Source organism: Peromyscus maniculatus, chromosome 15 (genome assembly GCF_049852395.1).
Source record: "Peromyscus maniculatus bairdii isolate BWxNUB_F1_BW_parent chromosome 15, HU_Pman_BW_mat_3.1, whole genome shotgun sequence".
Lineage (NCBI taxonomy): Eukaryota > Metazoa > Chordata > Mammalia > Rodentia > Cricetidae > Peromyscus > Peromyscus maniculatus.
The window spans coordinates 9,662,382-9,681,773 of NC_134866.1; the positions used below are offsets into that span (position 1 = coordinate 9,662,382).

At 38.6% G+C, this 19,392-nt stretch overlaps 1 protein-coding gene across 6 annotated transcripts in view; it reads right to left on the reverse strand.

Annotated features, from left to right (window-relative positions):
* The window catches only part of Ctnnd2 (catenin delta 2), an 881,165-nt gene that overhangs the window by 427,368 nt on the left and 434,405 nt on the right, over nt 1-19,392 (reverse strand). For all 6 annotated transcript variants that reach the window (XM_076551692.1, XM_076551693.1, XM_076551694.1 and 3 more), the window contains 2 exons: nt 5,759-5,793; nt 5,101-5,217 (listed from right to left, as the gene is read on the reverse strand). In XM_076551692.1, coding sequence (XP_076407807.1) covers nt 5,101-5,217; nt 5,759-5,793 — 152 coding nt within the window. The remainder of the gene's footprint in view (nt 1-5,100; nt 5,218-5,758; nt 5,794-19,392) is intronic.

Here is a 19,392-nt window from a genome sequence, read left to right on the forward strand (position 1 = left end):
AGTTACTGCTCATCATGGCATTTGGAAGACAAGATGACTATGATTTAACATTTATTTTTAATTAGTCATAGGGTAAAAAAAATAACTAAAGCTTTAAATATAACAAATCAAGTGCCTCATGCTCAGGTATTGAAATAGCTTTCTATTTAATATTTTTTTCCAAGTTGATTTAGATTTATTTAGTGTTGTTTTAGTCCCCTCTGAGTGGCGATTAGGAGACTCAAGGGCAGGATGCCAGGTTCAATTTAGCATTAGCTAGTTCACAGCTATTCTAGCTAATGAAGCCATTGATTGAATAATCACAAGGGACTCCCCAAATCTGATGTGCTTTCGCTAATTAGATGGATGTATCCAAGAGTGCTACATATCTATGTGCTGTTTCTAGACCAAGAGTGTCCACATCAGAGATTATTATACTACACAGTGGACAGCTCTGCTGGCTAAACTTGACTTCCAAACTCACTCCTTTCAGTCACTCCACTGACAAGGAGACCTGGCACTTGTTGGACCTGGAAAAGGGGGGCAGGGGATCTAGGAAAGGAGCAAGGAGAATTGGTTTACCAGTACTACATTCTTGCTGCCTGACTCTGTTTCTACCAGTTCTAGCAAGTTCCGAGGGTGGAGGTCCAAGGGTGGTGACAGCTTCTGTCAGTTTGTTGCTAATTCCCGGGAGTTCCAGCATGTGCTGTCTGCTCCTTTAATCTTGCCTATCTCTTTGTAAATAGCCTGTTAATTAAATTGCTTTTCCTTAAACTCCTTTGAATAGAATCTTGATCGTATCTGACCCCTAACTGATAGACATACAGGGAACAACTGACATTTTAATGTTCAGATCCTTTCAATATTTGACATTAGCCATATATTGATGTTCCAAATTATTGTTATGTATACAATATTTTCATTTTTCCCTATATTTTATACAGTGAGTTTAGTCTTAAGTGTTTCTGAAATTGTTAAGAACAAATTGCTTTCCTGAGTAACAATATTCCCCACATACATGGCTGTTGCTCAGAATCCTTTGGCACAAAAGTTTGGTGCTGCCTTTATCATTTGGCACTTAAAAATGTGTGTGTGTGTGTGTGTGTGTGTGTGTGTGTGTGTGTGTGTGTGTGTGTGTGTCTGTGTGTGTGTGTCTGTGTGTGTATTATTTTAATGGCCTAAATTAGAAAACAGCCAAATCGTAATGAACAGAGGACAAATAAGTTGTTAATATATTTTTACAATGTAACTTTACTTAGTACTGAAAAAGTTAACTACTGTTTTGCCACAAAATGGACAAATCCCACAGTTGCAATGCAAAGCAGAGGCTGTGTGATTGCGCTTGTATGGAACCCACAAAGCGAAGGTCTGAAGAGCAGCTGCTTTGCTGGAAGGCAGTTGGCTTTAGGAGAAAATTTTAGCTATCCCTAATCAGACTACTCAGTACATTATAGTAAGTACATAATCCTCCTTAAAACACAGAGCAAGTACAAAATGTCTCTGCAGTAACTGGAGTGTTTAACCACTCTGTAAGGCATAAAAGTAAAGGGTGGTGTCATTCATGCATGACTTCTGAGCACACACTTCAAGAGAAGGAAAGCATTTGCTAGACATTCTTTTAACATCCTTTAAATGTATGGAAGCTTCTCCACTGAGAAGGCAAGTGTGGCTACTTATTTCATGACAATAAAATAAAATAAAATAAAATATCATGCATATTTATCTTTTCGACGATTTCCTTTTGTTTTATTTCTGAAATTTTTTTTTACCATTTCCATCTTTCTTGTTGTTATTTATTTAGCTTGTTTTAAGTTATTTTAATTGTGTGTGTATTTTGTATGTCTCTTGAGTGAGAATGTGTATGTGTGTGAAGGCTCCTATGGAGACCAGGAGACAGAATCAGATCCCCTAATGCTAGAGTCAGAGTTGGTTGTAAGCTGCCTGACAGGGTGCTGAGAGACCAACTCAGTCCTCTGCAAAAGCTGCATGTACACTAAACCACTTAGCCACCTCTCCAGCCCTTGTTTGGCTCTTAAGACTCGCCCCCCCCCCAAAAAAAATACAACATTCCTCTATTTTTTAATAATAAAGTTTAGATTTCTACTAAATACAAGTTTTATTATAAAATATTCTTGTTTTGTGTTGTAAACAGTGCATAACTTTCTCGTCAGAGTCAAAGCTTCCCAGAAGTGTATTTCTTAGTTATAATAGGATTCCATGCATTAATATTTTATGTTTTTAATTTTTGTGAATTATCATTAATGAATGTGAACTTCTTATTTGATGTCTTAATTTGTTTCTGATCCTACACAACAAAATATCCTAATTAGATATTTTTATAATCATATGATAAAAGTTGGAAATATATTCAATATATTGATTTTAAAAATATTTTCTTATTTGCTATTTATTGAGATGGAAACATATAACCTAGGCTGTACTCTGGACTACCAAGTGAGCTCCAGGAAAGGCGCAAAGCTACGCAGAGAAACCCTGTCTTGAAAAACCAAAATAAATAAATAAATAAATAAATAAATAAATAAATAAATAAATAAATAATACAGGCTGGCCTCACACTCACTCTGCAGTTTTGACTTTCTGATTCTCCTGTCTCCATACACCAAGTACTGAGATTCAGATATGCACCATCCTTGGGAATTGAAGCATAGTCTCTTTGCATGCTACATAAACAGTCTACCAAGAGAACCACTTCCACAGCCTCCGTTTATCAACTGTAAGGTCTGCATTTCTTTTACTTTCCTTTTAAGCATTCTAAGTGTGCACTGAAAAGGTCAAGTGAAGACTTTTTATTTATTGCTTTTATTTTTGAGATTATATTGACATCATTTACCCTTTCCCTTGCGTCCCTCCAACCCCTCTCATATACCTCTCCTCGCTCTTTCAAATTCATGGCCTGTTTTTTTTTTCATTAATTATCATTACATGCACACATGCACACCTACATATTCTGAAATAAAACCTGCTCAGTCTGTATACTGTTACCTGCATGTACGTTTTCAGGGATGATCATTTAGTTTTGAATGTTTGTCTTAACACCAGACTCTGTGCTCATCACATCTTTATAAGTGAAAACAGCTTTGATACCTCACTGCCCTCTTTAAAATCCTGACTAGGACTTCAGTATTAGTTTCTATTCTACCTTACAGTGTGATTCACTTAACTCTGCACTCACAGCAATTGCTGGCCTAACTGTGTAACTGTATCTAGTCCTTTAATTTCTATTTATTTCATTGATCTTGTTTCGTATAAAGCTAATATAACAGTTTTATTTTGTTACCGCATGTCTGAATTACTGATTTTTTAGAAGATAATTCAGTGTGCTTATAGAAAGAGTGAGGTTGGTACAATGGGCTAATATCTTCTGGTTTAATCTGCTTGTCTCTTATTTTTCTCTGTCATTTATTCATCTTTTCTCTGCTTTTTATTTATTAAAGTTTAACCTTTTCCCAAAACTAATAATTAAATATGCTACTACATTATATGAAAAGGAGACATCTACTCTTATGCTCCCCTCTGAGCAAGAAAACATACTGTGCTGTATGCTGCTTTTTATACTCTGCAATAAGGTGCATGTATTTCAAATATTAGTTAAACACAATTTGATACCATAACTCCATTATAAGCAGTGGCAACTGTACATTTTAAAATGTAAGTATGGAGAACGAGTATAATGCCAACTCTGCATCTTATTTTATGAGTATAAATGGAGGCATTTTGCTTTGAACATGTTTGGGTAAGCACAATATTATCTAAAATAATAGTGGTATTAAATATACTACAGAGAAATGATACTATAGGGAAATAATGTGTAAATTAAATTATTTTAAAAACAACTATGGTAACTTACTCTTAAATTTTTCCTTTTTTATGACAAACCTTGAAACGCAGTCAATAAAATTTAATTTAATTTAAATTTTTAAAAATGCTTCATTGATCTTTTTTTTTTAATGCTGGCATTACCAAGAGAAGGTGTTTTAATAGTGTGATAGTGTCATTTGTGAAATTTTGCTCAAATAAGTCCACAGAACTTTATTAAGAAAGGGTTGACTCCAATGCCTGCACTTTTTATTTCTAAGCTTCTACCTTTCTAGATGAAAAACATAACTACATACACATAAATCTTTAAATAGTATAGAAATAACACAATTTAAATATAGAAATGTAAAGTTGTTACATATTGCTTTGGCACAGTACAGAGTAGTTAAAAGTGATTATATCATATGGAAAACTTATCTTGTTATACAATTGGGGTCATGAAGACCTCTGCCAGCAATGATCCATACATGTGATGGTTAATGTTAAGGCAGTGGTGGCATTGGTTAATCAAACACAAATGAGTTCATAAACTATGTTTGTCTAGAAGTTGAAACTTCGGTGAAAATCTTAGATTCTAACTGCTGACCTGGAGACTTTGTAACCTACTTGGTGAGGAGGGAATTGTTGAGAGTGAAGAAAGACAGAGGTATTATGAAGATTTCATTACATATGGCTCCTGGGGTGGTCTTAATGAGAAATATCTCCACATCTGACATTTGTTTCCCAGTTGGTGGCACTCTTTGGGGAGTCTCAGGACAGGGAGACTTCCGGAAGGAATTAAGTCACTGGGGCAGGCCTTGAGAGTGTATACCCTGTTTCACTTCCATTTTGCCCTCTCTTTCCTGGTGTGATACAAAATGGCATCGGAGAGCTACCCACTCTGCCTGCCTGCTGCCATGCCCTCCTCCCCATTATGGATCACCATTCCAAAACCCTCAGCCAAAATAAATTTCCAAATGTTGCCTTCGGTCATGGTGATTTAGCACAACAACAATAAGCAGCTAGCTTATACGGGGTTGCTGAGATTGGGGACATGGCTCAGTTTGTAGAGAGCTTGCCTAGTGTGAACTTTCTGTTTCATCCTCAGCACTACATAAGCAGGGTGTGGAGATACACGCCTGTAATCCCAGCATGCCAGAGATGGAGGAGTTAGGATCAGAGGTTCAAGGTCATCCTTCGCTCCATACATAGTGAGGGAGAAGACAGTCTGGGCCATAAGAGACTGTCTTAAGAAAAAAAGAAATGCCAAGACACAAAACCCAGTGGGGCTGCCATTTGACCTACTCTCACTTGTGGAGTAATCCTGCGGGTCAAGTATTCCTGACTCCTGCAGAGAGCGAATACAGGAGTCCACCAGCTCAAGGCCTGTTGTAAGTTCATCTTCGATGTCCTTTTGACCATCTGTAAGGAGATATAAAGCAGTAAACATGATAGGGTAATACTAAAGCTCTAAGTCAGTTTTTAACCAGTGGGTTGTGAACCCTTTGGGGGACCAAATGGCTTTTTCATGGTGGTTGCATGTCAGATATTTACATTTCAATTCATGACAGAAGCAAAATTACAATTATGAAGTAGTAACCAAATAATTTTATGGTTGTGGGTCTCCACAACATGAGCAATTGTATTAAAGGGATACAACAATAGGAAGGTTGAGAAAAGCTACTTTAGGTTATTATTTAACAATCAAATACTACATCTATTAGACAACACCTTTGCAAGCCTTGGCATCAAGCAGAGAAGTATAAATTAATCAATTATGTATATTCTTGGAGGAGATTCAGTTATCAGAAAATTAAGAGACGTTAGGCCCTTTACTCTAAATCAGGAGCTATCATAACTTCACTTAATTCTTACTGTCTTTTTTTTTTCAATTCACTTTTAGAAACCTAAAGTTTATAAGAAAATTAATCACTAGAGGTCCATCAAGTGGCCCATACCTTACCTTGTGTCTGCCAGTGAAACTGCTCCCCTGCTGAACTGCAAGAGAAAGAACACATAGCTGTAATGAACTGATTAGCAAAGAAAGGATTCTAAACACAAGATACACCCGGATCTCAGAGTAAGTTGGCTGCCTGGAACTCGCCTGAAGTTTTCACAAAGGAAAAGGGTCCCACCGAGATAGAATCTTAATTTTAATGCATTTGATGTATATCCTTTTTTGATTCACAGGTAAGACCATGCTATCAATGGATATTATTCAGTAATTTTTTATAAAGATAGCTCTTCCCCCCCCCAAATCCAATCCATTAAGCAATAGCTTATGGATAATTCAGTTTTACTCAATTTTAGTTTTTTTTTAAATACAAGTCTGCATAGTATTGGACATTGTAATGTAGCCTAATAAAGAAATATATATCCTCTTTTTATTAAAAGCAAGATAACCTTTGCCTTTACTTCAACATTTCCTATGAATCCTTTCTTTCCAGTTGATTGTTGTGGCTTAAACAATGTGACTTAAAAATAATAACGTATTACCATCAACTAAACATTCTCTCCTAAACATATATCTTATAAAAATGACCCAGCTAGGAGTTGTTCATCTATCTATCTATCTATCTATCTATCTATCTATCTATCTATCTATCTATCTATCTATCTATCTCCCTACCTACCTATACATCTATGATATGCCAGTGACATTTCAGAGTATGCCTACATAAATGACTGATTTATTTTGCATGATTTCTTAACTATAAAACAGATAAATACATTTGAAATTTCTGGCTGTGAACAACTTCCATTGTACATTCTTCTAATGGTGCCACCATTTTCTGTCAATAACTGACAAGAAATGGTGCTATCAGTGACAGGTACCATTTTGACAATGGTTTTCTACATGTATTTCACCAGATTTTTTTTCTTGATAAAGAAGCTTCTATGAATGGCTCATCAGTCCCTTAACAGTAAGTGGGTTTTAGACCCTTAATTTGTACCTTAGAGGCAGCCTCTGCATACGTTTATGTGGGAAAGGGGAATTCTGGTATAAATCAGCACTCAGAAAAGCCATGATTGATGTAAATGAGAACAAGAATGGTCCCTTTAGAAACGAATGACTATTACAGGGTGTCTTGCTTCTCAGCCAACTCATATTAGCAAAATGGAAAAGATTTTTACAATGCTAAGAGCTAAAGACAGATCTGACACATGAAAAGGTAACTACAAATTCATTTCCATGAAGCTCTTACATGCATTAAAGATATATAGCACTATACAAAAGCTATTTCTAACTGCAAAGTTCAACCCTTACCATGGAATGTAATACAGAAGTCAATATTTTTAGAATGATAAGGAAGGCAGTTTCCCTTAGTAGGTATCATAGAATATAAGGTTGTTACATATTAAAATTCAAGAATCACCATGATACATCTTAACCATAGCTATCACAGCTATCCTATTCCTTTAAGAATACTATTTATCAAGCATTTGCTGTCATGATCCTAATATTGCACATCAATATCATTGGACATTTTCAGAAACTGCACTAGAACTTGAGCATATTGATTCTGAGTAACTCTAAGTGCATATTATTTGTGTCATAATCATCTGTAGCTCTTCTTAAATGTATAGGTGAAGTCCCACCAGAAACCCAAAAGAAATATGTAGAAAATATGTAGGCTTGGCTGAGTATCTGCTGTAAACAATAGGATCCTACAGTCCTTACGTGCTATGAATGTTAGAATCATTAGGTAAGACATTCATTGTCAGTTTACTGCTGATCTAAGCTTTGTTATTCTGCATCTTAAGGCTGGACAAACTTTCAAGGTGGCATAACCTTCTAAGTGTGTATGCCATCCATTTATATAGGAATAGAAAACATTTTCATACTGTAGTGGGCTGAATAGTGGCTTTCTCCCAAAATAAACTCCAGATCAAAATCTTGAAACTTGTGCATAAGTTATTTGAACCGAGGGTTTTGTGGATGTAATATCAGTTAGCTGTCTTCAGTCAGGTCTTCCACAAGAGGGATTTAAATGGAATATCCTTATAAGAGATTGGAGACAACCCACACAGGCATGGGGATGGCCAGGTAAAGATGGGAATGGGGACTGGGGTGACTTGGACACAGTGGAAGCCACACAATCAGGAAGAGGTTTGGGGAGAGGAATTTCCCCTTCCATTTTATAAGAAACTGTCACCCAGCTGACACAGTGGCTTCAAACTTCTGGCCTCTAAGACTGTGAGAATAAATCTGTGTTGTTTTAAGCTAGCAGATGTGGTAATTGTCAAGGTAGCCTTAGATAACTCTAATATTAATGTTTTCCCTGACACAGTGAAATAATTGCTACTATTTTCATACTACAGCAGGCTGAAAGCAATCTAGGTATTTGGTACTAAGACCTAGTATACAGCAGGTCCTTTTCTCAACACACTTTTTTTCTTCCTTTTAACAGCAGAACACAGTGATGTTAAGGAATGTGACCACATAGCTACTAAGAGTCAAGGCTTTGAACTAAATTGCACAATATCACAATGCAAACCCCTCATCCACAATTCAAAGTCACTCACTGGGGTGTGGGGGATGGATACATCTTAAGCTTCCTTGTGTCTAAGGCAGTGCAAATAAGTGAATGACCCAGAGAACATTGCCTCTGTCCATTATATGTAGAGAGGGTTACACAAAGCCCCAAGGGAAGAAGAGGAGGGCGTCATTTCCTGCCCAAGCACAGAGGGCAGGCATGAGTTCTCTAAACTTTCTATCAGCTTACGCCCTGTGTTTGGATGGGTTCTTAAGAACGGACACTTCTGCCAGCATATACAGAACACAGGTGAGAAATAAGGTGTCATGGTGTGGGAGGCTGAAGGTTCGTTCTGTAGAATTCACATCACACTAACCAGCAGAGAAATGTGCCGTTGTTGGTGTTCACAGGCAGATCTTCCTTCTTTACTTCCTCCTCTCAGGGGATGGAGCTGGAGGGAAGTAGCCCAAGGCAATTCCTGCACAAAGAAGGTGGAGTCCCTGCTTCTGCTCATTTTGGGGGTTTGTCTGTTCCTCTACAATATTAGGCGAATCACTGTATAACACCACATTGCCACATAGTTATTCTTTGGTTCATCTCTTTATAAAGCGTTTTATAAAGGTTTCATGATGCCACAGAAATGAGAAGGAATATTATATTATTATTATTATTATTATTATTATTATTATTATTATTATTATTATTATTATTACAATAGAAAAAACTCACTATTGATGGTAATATAGAAATGTCCTCTCAGAAAAATGTCCTATTCCTTTGGGGCAGACAGAAAGCATTAATCATTTCAGTGGCTTCCTTGACTTCTTTCCCACAGTTAAAATGCATTAGCAGTAAGACTGATCACAGAGTGCAGACATCCCTGGAGGAACCTGGTTTGGATTTTGTTTCCTTAAGTGCATACTTTCCTTCCTTTGCTCTGGGATTCTATGTAATTGCATGTTTTACATGCTTGATTCCTTCCCTTAAGAACTTAAGATGTATAAGGTGGATACATCTTAAAAAAAAAAAAAACCCAAGAAATCGAAAAGCCTAACTATTCTTTAAATGATCAAGGACCAGACCTGTGTCTCAGATATTCTCATATCCAGAATTAGGGATTACCTGCAGTAAACAGTCTCAATTATATAAGGAAGTTTAGTATAATAGAAAAAATCCATGTGTAGAAAGACATAATTCATTTTCCCCTTCACGTCATACGTGAGGAAAGTGACAGAAACATTGCTGTAAAATATTGAAGTAGAGGCCATTTGAACATTTCTAGTTAGCAACCAACAACTTCTATGTTCTGCAGGTATGAAAGATGTGTGAGGCGAGACGAATTTAGACCGAAGAATCACCCTGAGCCCCCTGTAAAGTGGTTTCCACCACTACCTTTTCTGATGACCATCTCACCCACCTACGGGCCATTTCTAATAAAGAATATATATGAAAGCTCAGAGGTTTTCTTAACGTCAGGAAAAGACGCAGAGCAAACCATTACCACTGATACTTTCTCTCTGATGGACCTGCTTAAATATATTTTCTTTTGTAACTTTCAGAGGCCTGAAGCATCCGTCTCCACCCTGAACCATGTAGGGCATTATTGCTCCTAAATTCTTTCAAAATGAAATAAAGGTACAGGACTGCAAGGCTTTTGTTAAGTTTGCTTTGAAGCCGAGCACAGCACCTAAAACATAGGCCAGGGAAAGCTATTGTAAAATAAATTCCTTCCAAACTAAGGTTTGATTCTACCCTACAGGATGCTCATATTGATGACATCCGTATGTCTTGACCCTGGCTCTAACATAAAAGAGCTTTTAGTAGTTAATTTTGCATGCAATACCTCATACTAGTAGGCAGTGATTGCGAAATAAAATGACCTTAGTCAAAAGTCTTAGATCCTGTGGGAATGATATGTGTACGGTAAAAATGACAAGAAATCGGTCTGTTTGATGTGTGGTACTTTGCTATAGGCCACTGCTGCCTTTTGCTATGTGTGTTCTGTTTCCTAGTCTGCTGTGGTAAATATCTTTTTTCCCTTTGGTTACTGCCTGTGGCTTCTGTCCCCAAAATAGCCCTAGCTGAACATCACAGCGACAGCATTCTCCATGCAAATGACATGTTGATTTTTCTCTTATATCACAAACCTTTCTGCCTTTATTATTACAACAAAATACATACTTTTATGGCTACTATAAACATTTTCATAGGACTACAAAGGCTTCTGTTAGGAGCACCAAGATAAACCAGAACATCACATGTGCAGTACTGGGCTGGGTAGTCCCCCAAACCTGACTCTGTGGAGCGGGAGCCCAGCTCAGACAGATTCAGTTCACAATACAGTAGGCACGACTTGAACTTGGAAGGAGAAATTGTGAGGATTCCATCAGTTCCTTTATTTCAGGTGTTTAAATGTGTGCTGATGAGGGGCTTAGAACACCTAAGAAGTATGCAAGGGCTTAAAATTGTTTATAAATTATAGCTGGCTACGACTATGATCATTTATTATAAATTACTGATGTCAATGTCAGTAATTATAAGTTGATTGATTATGGCTTACTCTACCTTTTTTCTTTGTGGTACATGGAAGTTGGCTGTGGGAAGGTCTAAATGGAGAAATGTGAACAACCAGTATGAGAAAAGACCATGGACAGTGATTTCTACACCTTTACTATTGGTCATAACAGGACCTGAGAAGATGCTGCAACAAAGATTATACATTTTCTTGGTGAGTACCCTTTTGTGGCTTTGAGGATAGAGAAGGGAGACCATCAGATCACCTTGACTTTCACTATTGTTTGCTACTTGAATGTTCTCAAAGGCTCATGTGTTAAAGGCATGGTCCCAAGGGGGACATTATGGAAGGACTGTGGCATTCTTACGAGTTGGGTTTTTTCTTTTCAAGTCATTGAGGATGACCCCAAACAGGGATTGCGGGGGCTCTGGCCTCTTCCTCTCTTTTGTTTGATTAGTTTGCCCAGCCACATGTTCTCACTGCAATGTGCTCAGTAATAAATTCAACCAATCACTGACAGAAAACTGCAAAATTGGGTGCTCCCAAACCATTTGAATCTCTGTACATTAGTTATCTTGGGTATTTTGTTACAGTGATTAAAAAGTGGATTTACCTAAGTGCTAATGGGGTCAGGTCATCTACAGTCAAGAACACAGAGCTGGGAGGTACCGAGTCAAGAGTCCTCTTCAAGGAGTTTGTGGACAAGTCCATGGGGTCTTCAGTATGCTAGCTGTCTAACTGGTACAGTTTCCTCATTGGAAAGACAGGGATATCTTTATCATAGGGACTTATGAAAATGAAGAATGTAAAGAACTTAAACGCACAGAACAGTAATGGGAACACAGAATTTAATATCACGAGGGAAGTCATGAATGGACTCCCAAGGAACAAATGCTTGGAAAAGAACAGTCACTTCACAAAAGAAAACGAGCTTCCACGGGACAGTCACATAGAATTCAACTTGTCTTTGCTTGGGGACAGATAAATATTACCACACAAATATGTCATGGGTTATGCAGAATTTATGCTCTCTTTCACCAAAACTGAAATAGGGACTAAAACGGGGGAGTATGATTTAAAAGGAAAGGTGGCTTGCTTTCCAACTGTAAATTTCTCCAATCAGCACCATACAGGCCATCTTGCCTGGCATTTGCCATCACTCTTCCTATAGTGAAAACCAGAACCATTTTCTGTTTTCAAAACCATATGAGAAAATATACAGTACTCAAATGGCTATTATAAATTTCTTTCCAGTTGGAAGGAGAAAAAAAAATCCGCATTCCTAAGCTAATTTTGTTAGCATTGATGACTGACAAAATACGCAAGCAGTTGATACAGCAAAGCACACACCCTCCCCCGGGGTAGCCTGAGTACAAGCGGCTCCTGTGTGTGTCACAAAGGGCCACAACACTGTCACACATGGGAGTGAGCCAGCCAGAGCGAAGCAAGACAGAAAAACCGTGTGTTCTGTTTGGGTTTAATTCCTTTGAAAGAAATATTCCAGTTTGTCATAACCACAGAGAATTAGCCCGAGGCCCGATCATCCAAACTGTGCTAGCTACACAAAAGCCGAGCTCTTACCATGGGAAGGGAATGAATTCAAGTTTCTCTTCTTGAAATTAACCTTATAGTTTCAGAGTTGATTGTAGCTATACTACAAGGGGCATATTATGTATAATATCCAATAATGAAAGCAGCAACAAATGGTGCATTATAAAATATGAGTTTCTCATGCTGTATCTCCTTCCAGAGATTCTTGAGAACTTTCTCAGGCATGGGCTGGAAATTATTTTTTAAACGATTTTACTAGTACACAAGAAATTTATTGTAGCTGGAGAAATGTTATCTAACTACATTAGAAAGTAAACTATCATAATAACCCTGCCAGTGAGCATCCCACAGATCTGAGTATAGTAAACTGTAATTTTTGGTCACCAGGGGTACTATTGTAAAGGGCCCTCCAATCTGTGTAGTTTTTGTGTTAATACTCCTGCATTGGACATTGCTACATGGATCAGCTAACTTTAGCATTCTTTGTAACTCATAGTTAGACGTTGATTAATTTGACCACTTTATTTTCTGATCCGTGGAGTCCAGAGCTCTCTGGACCTGGAAGCTTGCTGCTCATGACTGTATTTTAGAGCAGGGAGTGCAAGAGAGTAATCACTATTTGCTGACAGACATGATGCTCCCAGCAAGATATTCCAAGTGTCAATCCTCTGAGTCATCTTCACTACAAAATACCTCAAGTCCTGAGTAAAAGGATTATCAAACTCCTGTTTTCGTTTCCTGTGATTGTGTGTATGAGTGTGAATGAGTTCAGATTCAGGAACATTTATGTGCCCGTGCATATGAAGAAATGAGGAGTGTGTGTGTGTGTGTGTGTGTGTGTGTGTGTGTGTGCATGTGTGAGTGTGTATGTAGGATTCACTTTGCTATTCCTGTAAGGCGCATAAATCTCCCAGCTTTTTGTTCATCCATTCTTCCTTCATAAGTAAGCATAAGTAAGTGTGTGTGTGTGTGTGTGTGTGTGTGTGTGTGTGTGTGTGTATTATGGATATGTCAAAGCCTGGGCACTGATTTGACTGGAATAATATGGATTTGTTAGTATATATGAAGTTTATCCCTCGTAGATCTTCAGTGGAAATGTAATGTATGCAAACAACAGTCTTTTATTTCTCAGGAAAGAGAAAAAAATTTGAATAACAATATATGACGTGTTAAAATAAAATTTCACTTTGACTTTTTATAGATCAGAATCCACATGGCATCCATGGACAACAGTAGGCATGACATTCTCAGTCTTTACTTCCTGAAAGGTAGTAGCAGCTTTTGACCATGTAAGTCACTGCAAATCATCCAAAGGGTTAGTTTGAAAAATTCAATAGTACAAATGATGTACAAATATTCATGACTACCAATGGCTAGAATATTAGCAAAAATAACTCATCAACTGAGCAGTGAAGGGAACCAATATATCATACAATGGAAACGTCTTCAGCAAATGAAAGAAGGGCTGGTGATACACAATAGGCAATGATTCTCAAAAGACTAAGCTGCCTTAAAGAAGAAGTAATAGCCTGGAAAGACAAAACTAGAGGACTGGAGGATAGATTAATGATAACCAAGGATAGGTACAGGGGACAGTGCAGGATGCATGAGCCTTGCCATGATGTAATGGTTTTGAACAGACATTGGTGGTGCTACATTCTCACAGAACTAAGAACATATACAAATCTCTCTCTCTCTCTCTCTCTCTCTCTCTCTCTCTCTCTCTCTCTCTCTCACTCACACACACACACACACACACATACACACACACACACACACTCACACAGTGGCGGGAGAGGTAGAGAAGGACATTAAAAATAGAAAAGTGTGGATTATACCAATGCCTTACATGTTAAATTGTAGAGGGAACCAGGCAAAGTTACAAGCGACCTTTCTGTGTAAATTATCTTGTATTTTCATAGGCCTGTAACTATTCACAAATAAAAACGGAAATAAAACTGGAGTGCAGTTTGACAATGCTTCCTTTTCTTCCCCCAAGTTGTTTTTTTCTGCATACAAGATGCTGCTCAGTTGTTCTCTCATGTAATATAAACTAGAACGAAATGAAGACTGGGGATACTGGGATAATGACAGAGAAAGGCAGGGATGGAGAGGGGAGGACAGAAAAGATGAAGGAAAAAAAGGGTGTTGTTCACTTGTGATTATCCTTTTGTTCTTCATTCTTCTCAGAGCTGGCTGGACCTGCCCAGGCTCATTGATGCTTTGTTCTGTGAATTAGGTGTTATCCCTGCAATATAATATACCAATCACACTGCCAATCAGGTGCAAGAACAGAGCTGTCATTGGTGAAAAGCTCATGGGTTATATCTCAGATTCCCTGCCCATCAGGACCCAAAATTCCTTTCTATCATCACCCTATGATTTCAAGGAAAATTTAAAGTGGTATTCTGGTTTCATACATTAGAGCAAAATGCAAGTTTTAATGCATGCTCTTTAAATGCAGAAGATCTCACACAATGCAATGTATTGCCTCTCTGCAAACATTTATTAAAGATAGGCTGTTGTCTGGTGGATACTCTCCTATTCTTCTGCAGACTTGCAGGTGATTGCAGAGCCCATTTTTCTGCATGTCTTGTAAACCACTCTCTGCATACCTGGAAATTGGTCTTCTTGATTAATTACGTATGTCCATTGCTTTCCATATATATTGTGGTAAAAATTAAAACGATACATTAGAAACTACTCTCCAATGTTTAGCATAGAAGATTTGAAATTGAAAGATTAGATCAGACTCTTCACCTTTTGCAGGTACATAACAGCTCTTTATTCTGCTCATGAAGGAATGAAGCTTTGAATAAGAGTTCTTGCTAAACAACGGTAATGCTTGCAAAATGTTTCAGATCTTTTGCAGAGCCACAAATTAAAACGTTTCAGGATACTTAAAGACCTCTCTAGTTGAGAGCATGTCTGATTATTTTCCATTATAAATGTCCTTTGGTGCCCACACTCCTAATGGCCGTGGCTGGAACTTTGTGTTGCCCCCAGTGCAGTGGTACACAGAGCTCTATACTTAGAAGACAGGACTCATTCTCTCCATTCAGGAGAGAACTGGGCGAGTGAGTGGAAGAGCTGTGCACCATCCACAGGACGGCTTCTTACTGTACAGCTCATCCACAGGCAGAAGTTCCCTACTGGAGCCGTGAATAGGACTCAGAGCACATCCAAAGTATGCATGTGGTGTTAAGTACGGAGGGAGCAGGAGTGCCAACAGATCCACAAGACCGGGCTTTGCCTCTGAATCAGAACTGGTTCTGGGTGAAGAAGACAAGATCTTCTCAGAACTATGACCTGCCAAAGAGTTAAGTCAGCTCTCTGACTCTTCTATTGTCAGCCAACACTCAAGATAAAATAATGACCTGGTGTGGGGAGGGAAGTCAGAGTAACCACAGCTGGACTTCATGTTGGACTTTTTGGACTCCTGGGTAAGAGAATGCTGAACATGTGCATGCCAGTGCACAAGCAGGACAAAAAACAGGAGGCATCTTTCCCCAAGCTTTTTGCATACTATATCCTATATATAGACTGGGCTTTGTTGATTATGTCAACATGATGTGTGGCTGATAGATGGTATGGCAACTAAATGACATGAAGTTCTGGGGGCAGAGTACTAGCACAACTTTATGCCTCTTTTTGGTTTGCCTACACCTCGCTGCATCTCTAATCAACTCTGCACAGAATCACTGTAATTGATGTGCTGAAGCAGAATCCAGTCAAGCAACCTTAGCTCACGATCTGTCAGAGACTGTCCTCTGATGCAAGAGCAAAACCCAGCTCTTCTGAAGAGCCCTGGAAGGTTTGAGGAGATACTGCCTGGAGGACCTCACTTCAGCTGTATGTTTTTGGTATGTATGAGTCAGGCTCTGCAACTATGAGACTCCACCCTAACTTTATTACTTATCAAAGCATGGTGAGATAGTCTGGGTTTGTCTTTGCTGAACCATGAGTTCCTCGAAGACAGAGACCAAGCAACATCCATTTTTGTAGCCCACTGCAGGAGGCTCGGGGACTGGCACTCATGAGTCATGTGCTCATGGATGGGAGTCACCATAGTGAAGACAGCGCGGAGCCTCCTCTTCCTAAGTGGATCCTTTACTCTTGTTTTTGAAGAAGTCCATCTTATTTGTGTATTTACTGGGACAGAAAGGGTGTGGACATAGCATTTTATTTGTTGTAAAGCATGAATAGAATAAATAAGTCACCTATTGAGTGGAAGTTGTGACTGACAACTTTGTTTGAAATAAAAACATTCACCAATCAGACATGCCTTGCTCTGCCCCTCTCCAATTATCCTATGTGGCCAATACTTTAAGAACACTAACTATATTTAACAGTGCAACAACAGAATCATTTATGACAACAGTGAAATTTTAATTTATATTTTACACATGTAAATTTACAGTATTTTTGTCTTTTTCAGTTCCTTAATTATTTATTATTTGAGAATCCCATACATGCATATACTATGTTTTGATTAAAACTATTCATTCCTGCCTTTGTGTGCACAGGTGTGGGTTATCTGCTGGAGCAGGGGTAGCCTCTAAAGGCCCATATCTCTGAAGAAAAGTGATTATCCTTCCTCTAGCAGCCATTGATGATCAATGTCTCCCCAGCTGGGGGTGGAACTTTGTTATACTCTCTCCAATCCATGCTTGGAATTTTGTGTGGCTTGGTCTTGCAAAAGTCTTGTTCATGCAATCACAGCTGCTGTGAGTTCACACTATTTATCCCACACTTCCTTTCCTCAAGGCTCAGAGATCATCACAGAGGGAAGAGGTGGCAGAGCAGAGGAGAAGCAGAAGAAAGACTGGAAAAGCCAGAACCATTGGTGATGATAGCCATTTTTTCTTAAAGTCAGTATACTCTTTCCAGAAAGAGAAAGTGAAATTATGTCCCGACCAAGGGTTCTATTCACAGATGCAATATGAACATACTTTGCAAATACCATTGAATTTTGTCCTTCATTACTGGATGTCTTCTGTTTTCAGTTACACTCTGCCTAATGTATAAACTTGAGCAAACTAATTTTCCTGTCTCTAATTAAGCCCATTGCAATATTTCACTCGTTCGAGCTTCCTGTTAAATGAAACATTATTTTCACTTATCAGTGTTCTGTGATGTGCTCCTAGTGGCTTCTAATTGGGGACAATTATAAGAAGATAAATCTAAAGTCAGCAGTGGCAGTTGTCATTACCATATCCCTGCTCTGCTCCTGAGGACTTCCTGTTTGTTTAAGACAACAGGGAACTCAGGATCAGAACGAGGCTTGATGAAGCAGTACAGGAAACACACAGGCAGCGAGGACATCCTTCATTTTAATTTGTTGGTTTAATACAGCTTGAGAGGAAATCACAAAATCCTCCTCACCTGGTGTGCTTAATGGCTTTAATGAAATGAGTGGGTGGTGTTGACTTAGTTCTTACCAGACTCATTGAGTCTTACAGCCCTGGACAAACTGTTGGAAGGAGCCATTTGCTCAGAAAAGGCTCCGCATGCAATGATATGCATGTATACAAATGTTATAACAAAAACCTGGTATTTTGTGTAGTAATTATAAGCAACTTAATTGAAAAGGGGATTAAAAAAGGAGCACATTAAAAAAGGAGTGAGGGAAGGGTCCCTGGGGCAGGGGTAAGGTTGAAACAGATGGTTGTCAACCCAGGAGGAAATCCCGCCTCTCCCCAGGGCCCAGGTTTCCTTCTGTAGTCAGGAAGAAATAACAAGGAAATCAAATGTGACTTTTGTTCTCTTTTATTTGTAATTGATAGGCTTCACCTGATTTCTCTACTGAAATGTAAAGTGATGCTATGAAAGTGTTGAGTTAGTAGAAAAAAACACAGGCAAAGTGGGGTGAAATGTTGCTACGGAAACTTTTGATTAGCATCATCATACATGTGCATACATACATGAGTTCACGAACAGACACATACACTCATATAGACACACAAACCATACCATGAGCACACATAACAATAACAAAACAAGCCCATCCTTTTTGCCCTAATTTAGAATGGGGACATTTGAGAAATGTCAGTATCTAACCCCAGGGTTAATGATGCACAGGGAATGAAATTTCAGTTTGTCTGGGTGAAATAAACTGTGCATAAGGGTCATACTTCATGTCTCTCATTTTCTGCCTTTGTAGAGATTCAATCAAGAACTCTTCTTGCTACCAGGAGGAATTTTATATTCTGTAGGGATGAGCAGTTGAATTTGTAAGTTTTAAAGGCTCTCACAACTGTTTTAAAGAAAGAGTAAGCCTGTGCTACGTGTTGAAATACTCTGAAATGTTTCTTCTATGAAGTCAACAGTATCCAGCAGTTGCTCTTTATGGAGGTTAATCTACATAGCAGCGCATTTGTATGGACTTTCTTTCTTTTCTTTTACTTTTTTTCTTCTGGGCTCCTTTTTGGAGGCAGGTGCTAAATGACTTGTATGCTTCTAGTTTGTGTTCTACAACTTAAAGTGAAAGGTGACAAAAATCTTTTGGAGGGGGATTCAGTAAAGCCTACCATCAATCCATGGAGATGTCAAGAAATCAAACAATAAGTATTACACTGATACTCCACAGCTCCTGGGAAGCAGTTAATCCACTAGACAACTCCCCCCACCACCACCACCACCACACACTCACACACATACTAACTCCAGGCTTTAGGAAGGAACAGTAGTTTCTCTACCTCCTCTGGAATCTGGACTAGCCAGCAACCCGTTGCTACTAATAAAAGGGAGGAGTTGGGAAGGGGAAGACTGGAACGTTTTAATTTCTAAACTACTGCAGGCTGGGTCTTAGGGGATCTTTAGCTGTTAGTCCCTTTAATAAACAAAATACCTCTGAGACGCCAGCTTCCATAGATGATGTTTGGCTACACTATGACAACCATGTTATGAGAAAGCCCAAGCTGGAGACACAGGAGCTGTACAGAGGCACACAGAGTTGGCAGATACATGAGAGAAATGGTCTTGAACTTTACTTCTGAGTTGGATTGGTAAAGTGAATGACCTTGGTTAATGCCCCTAGGAACAGGAGAGCTC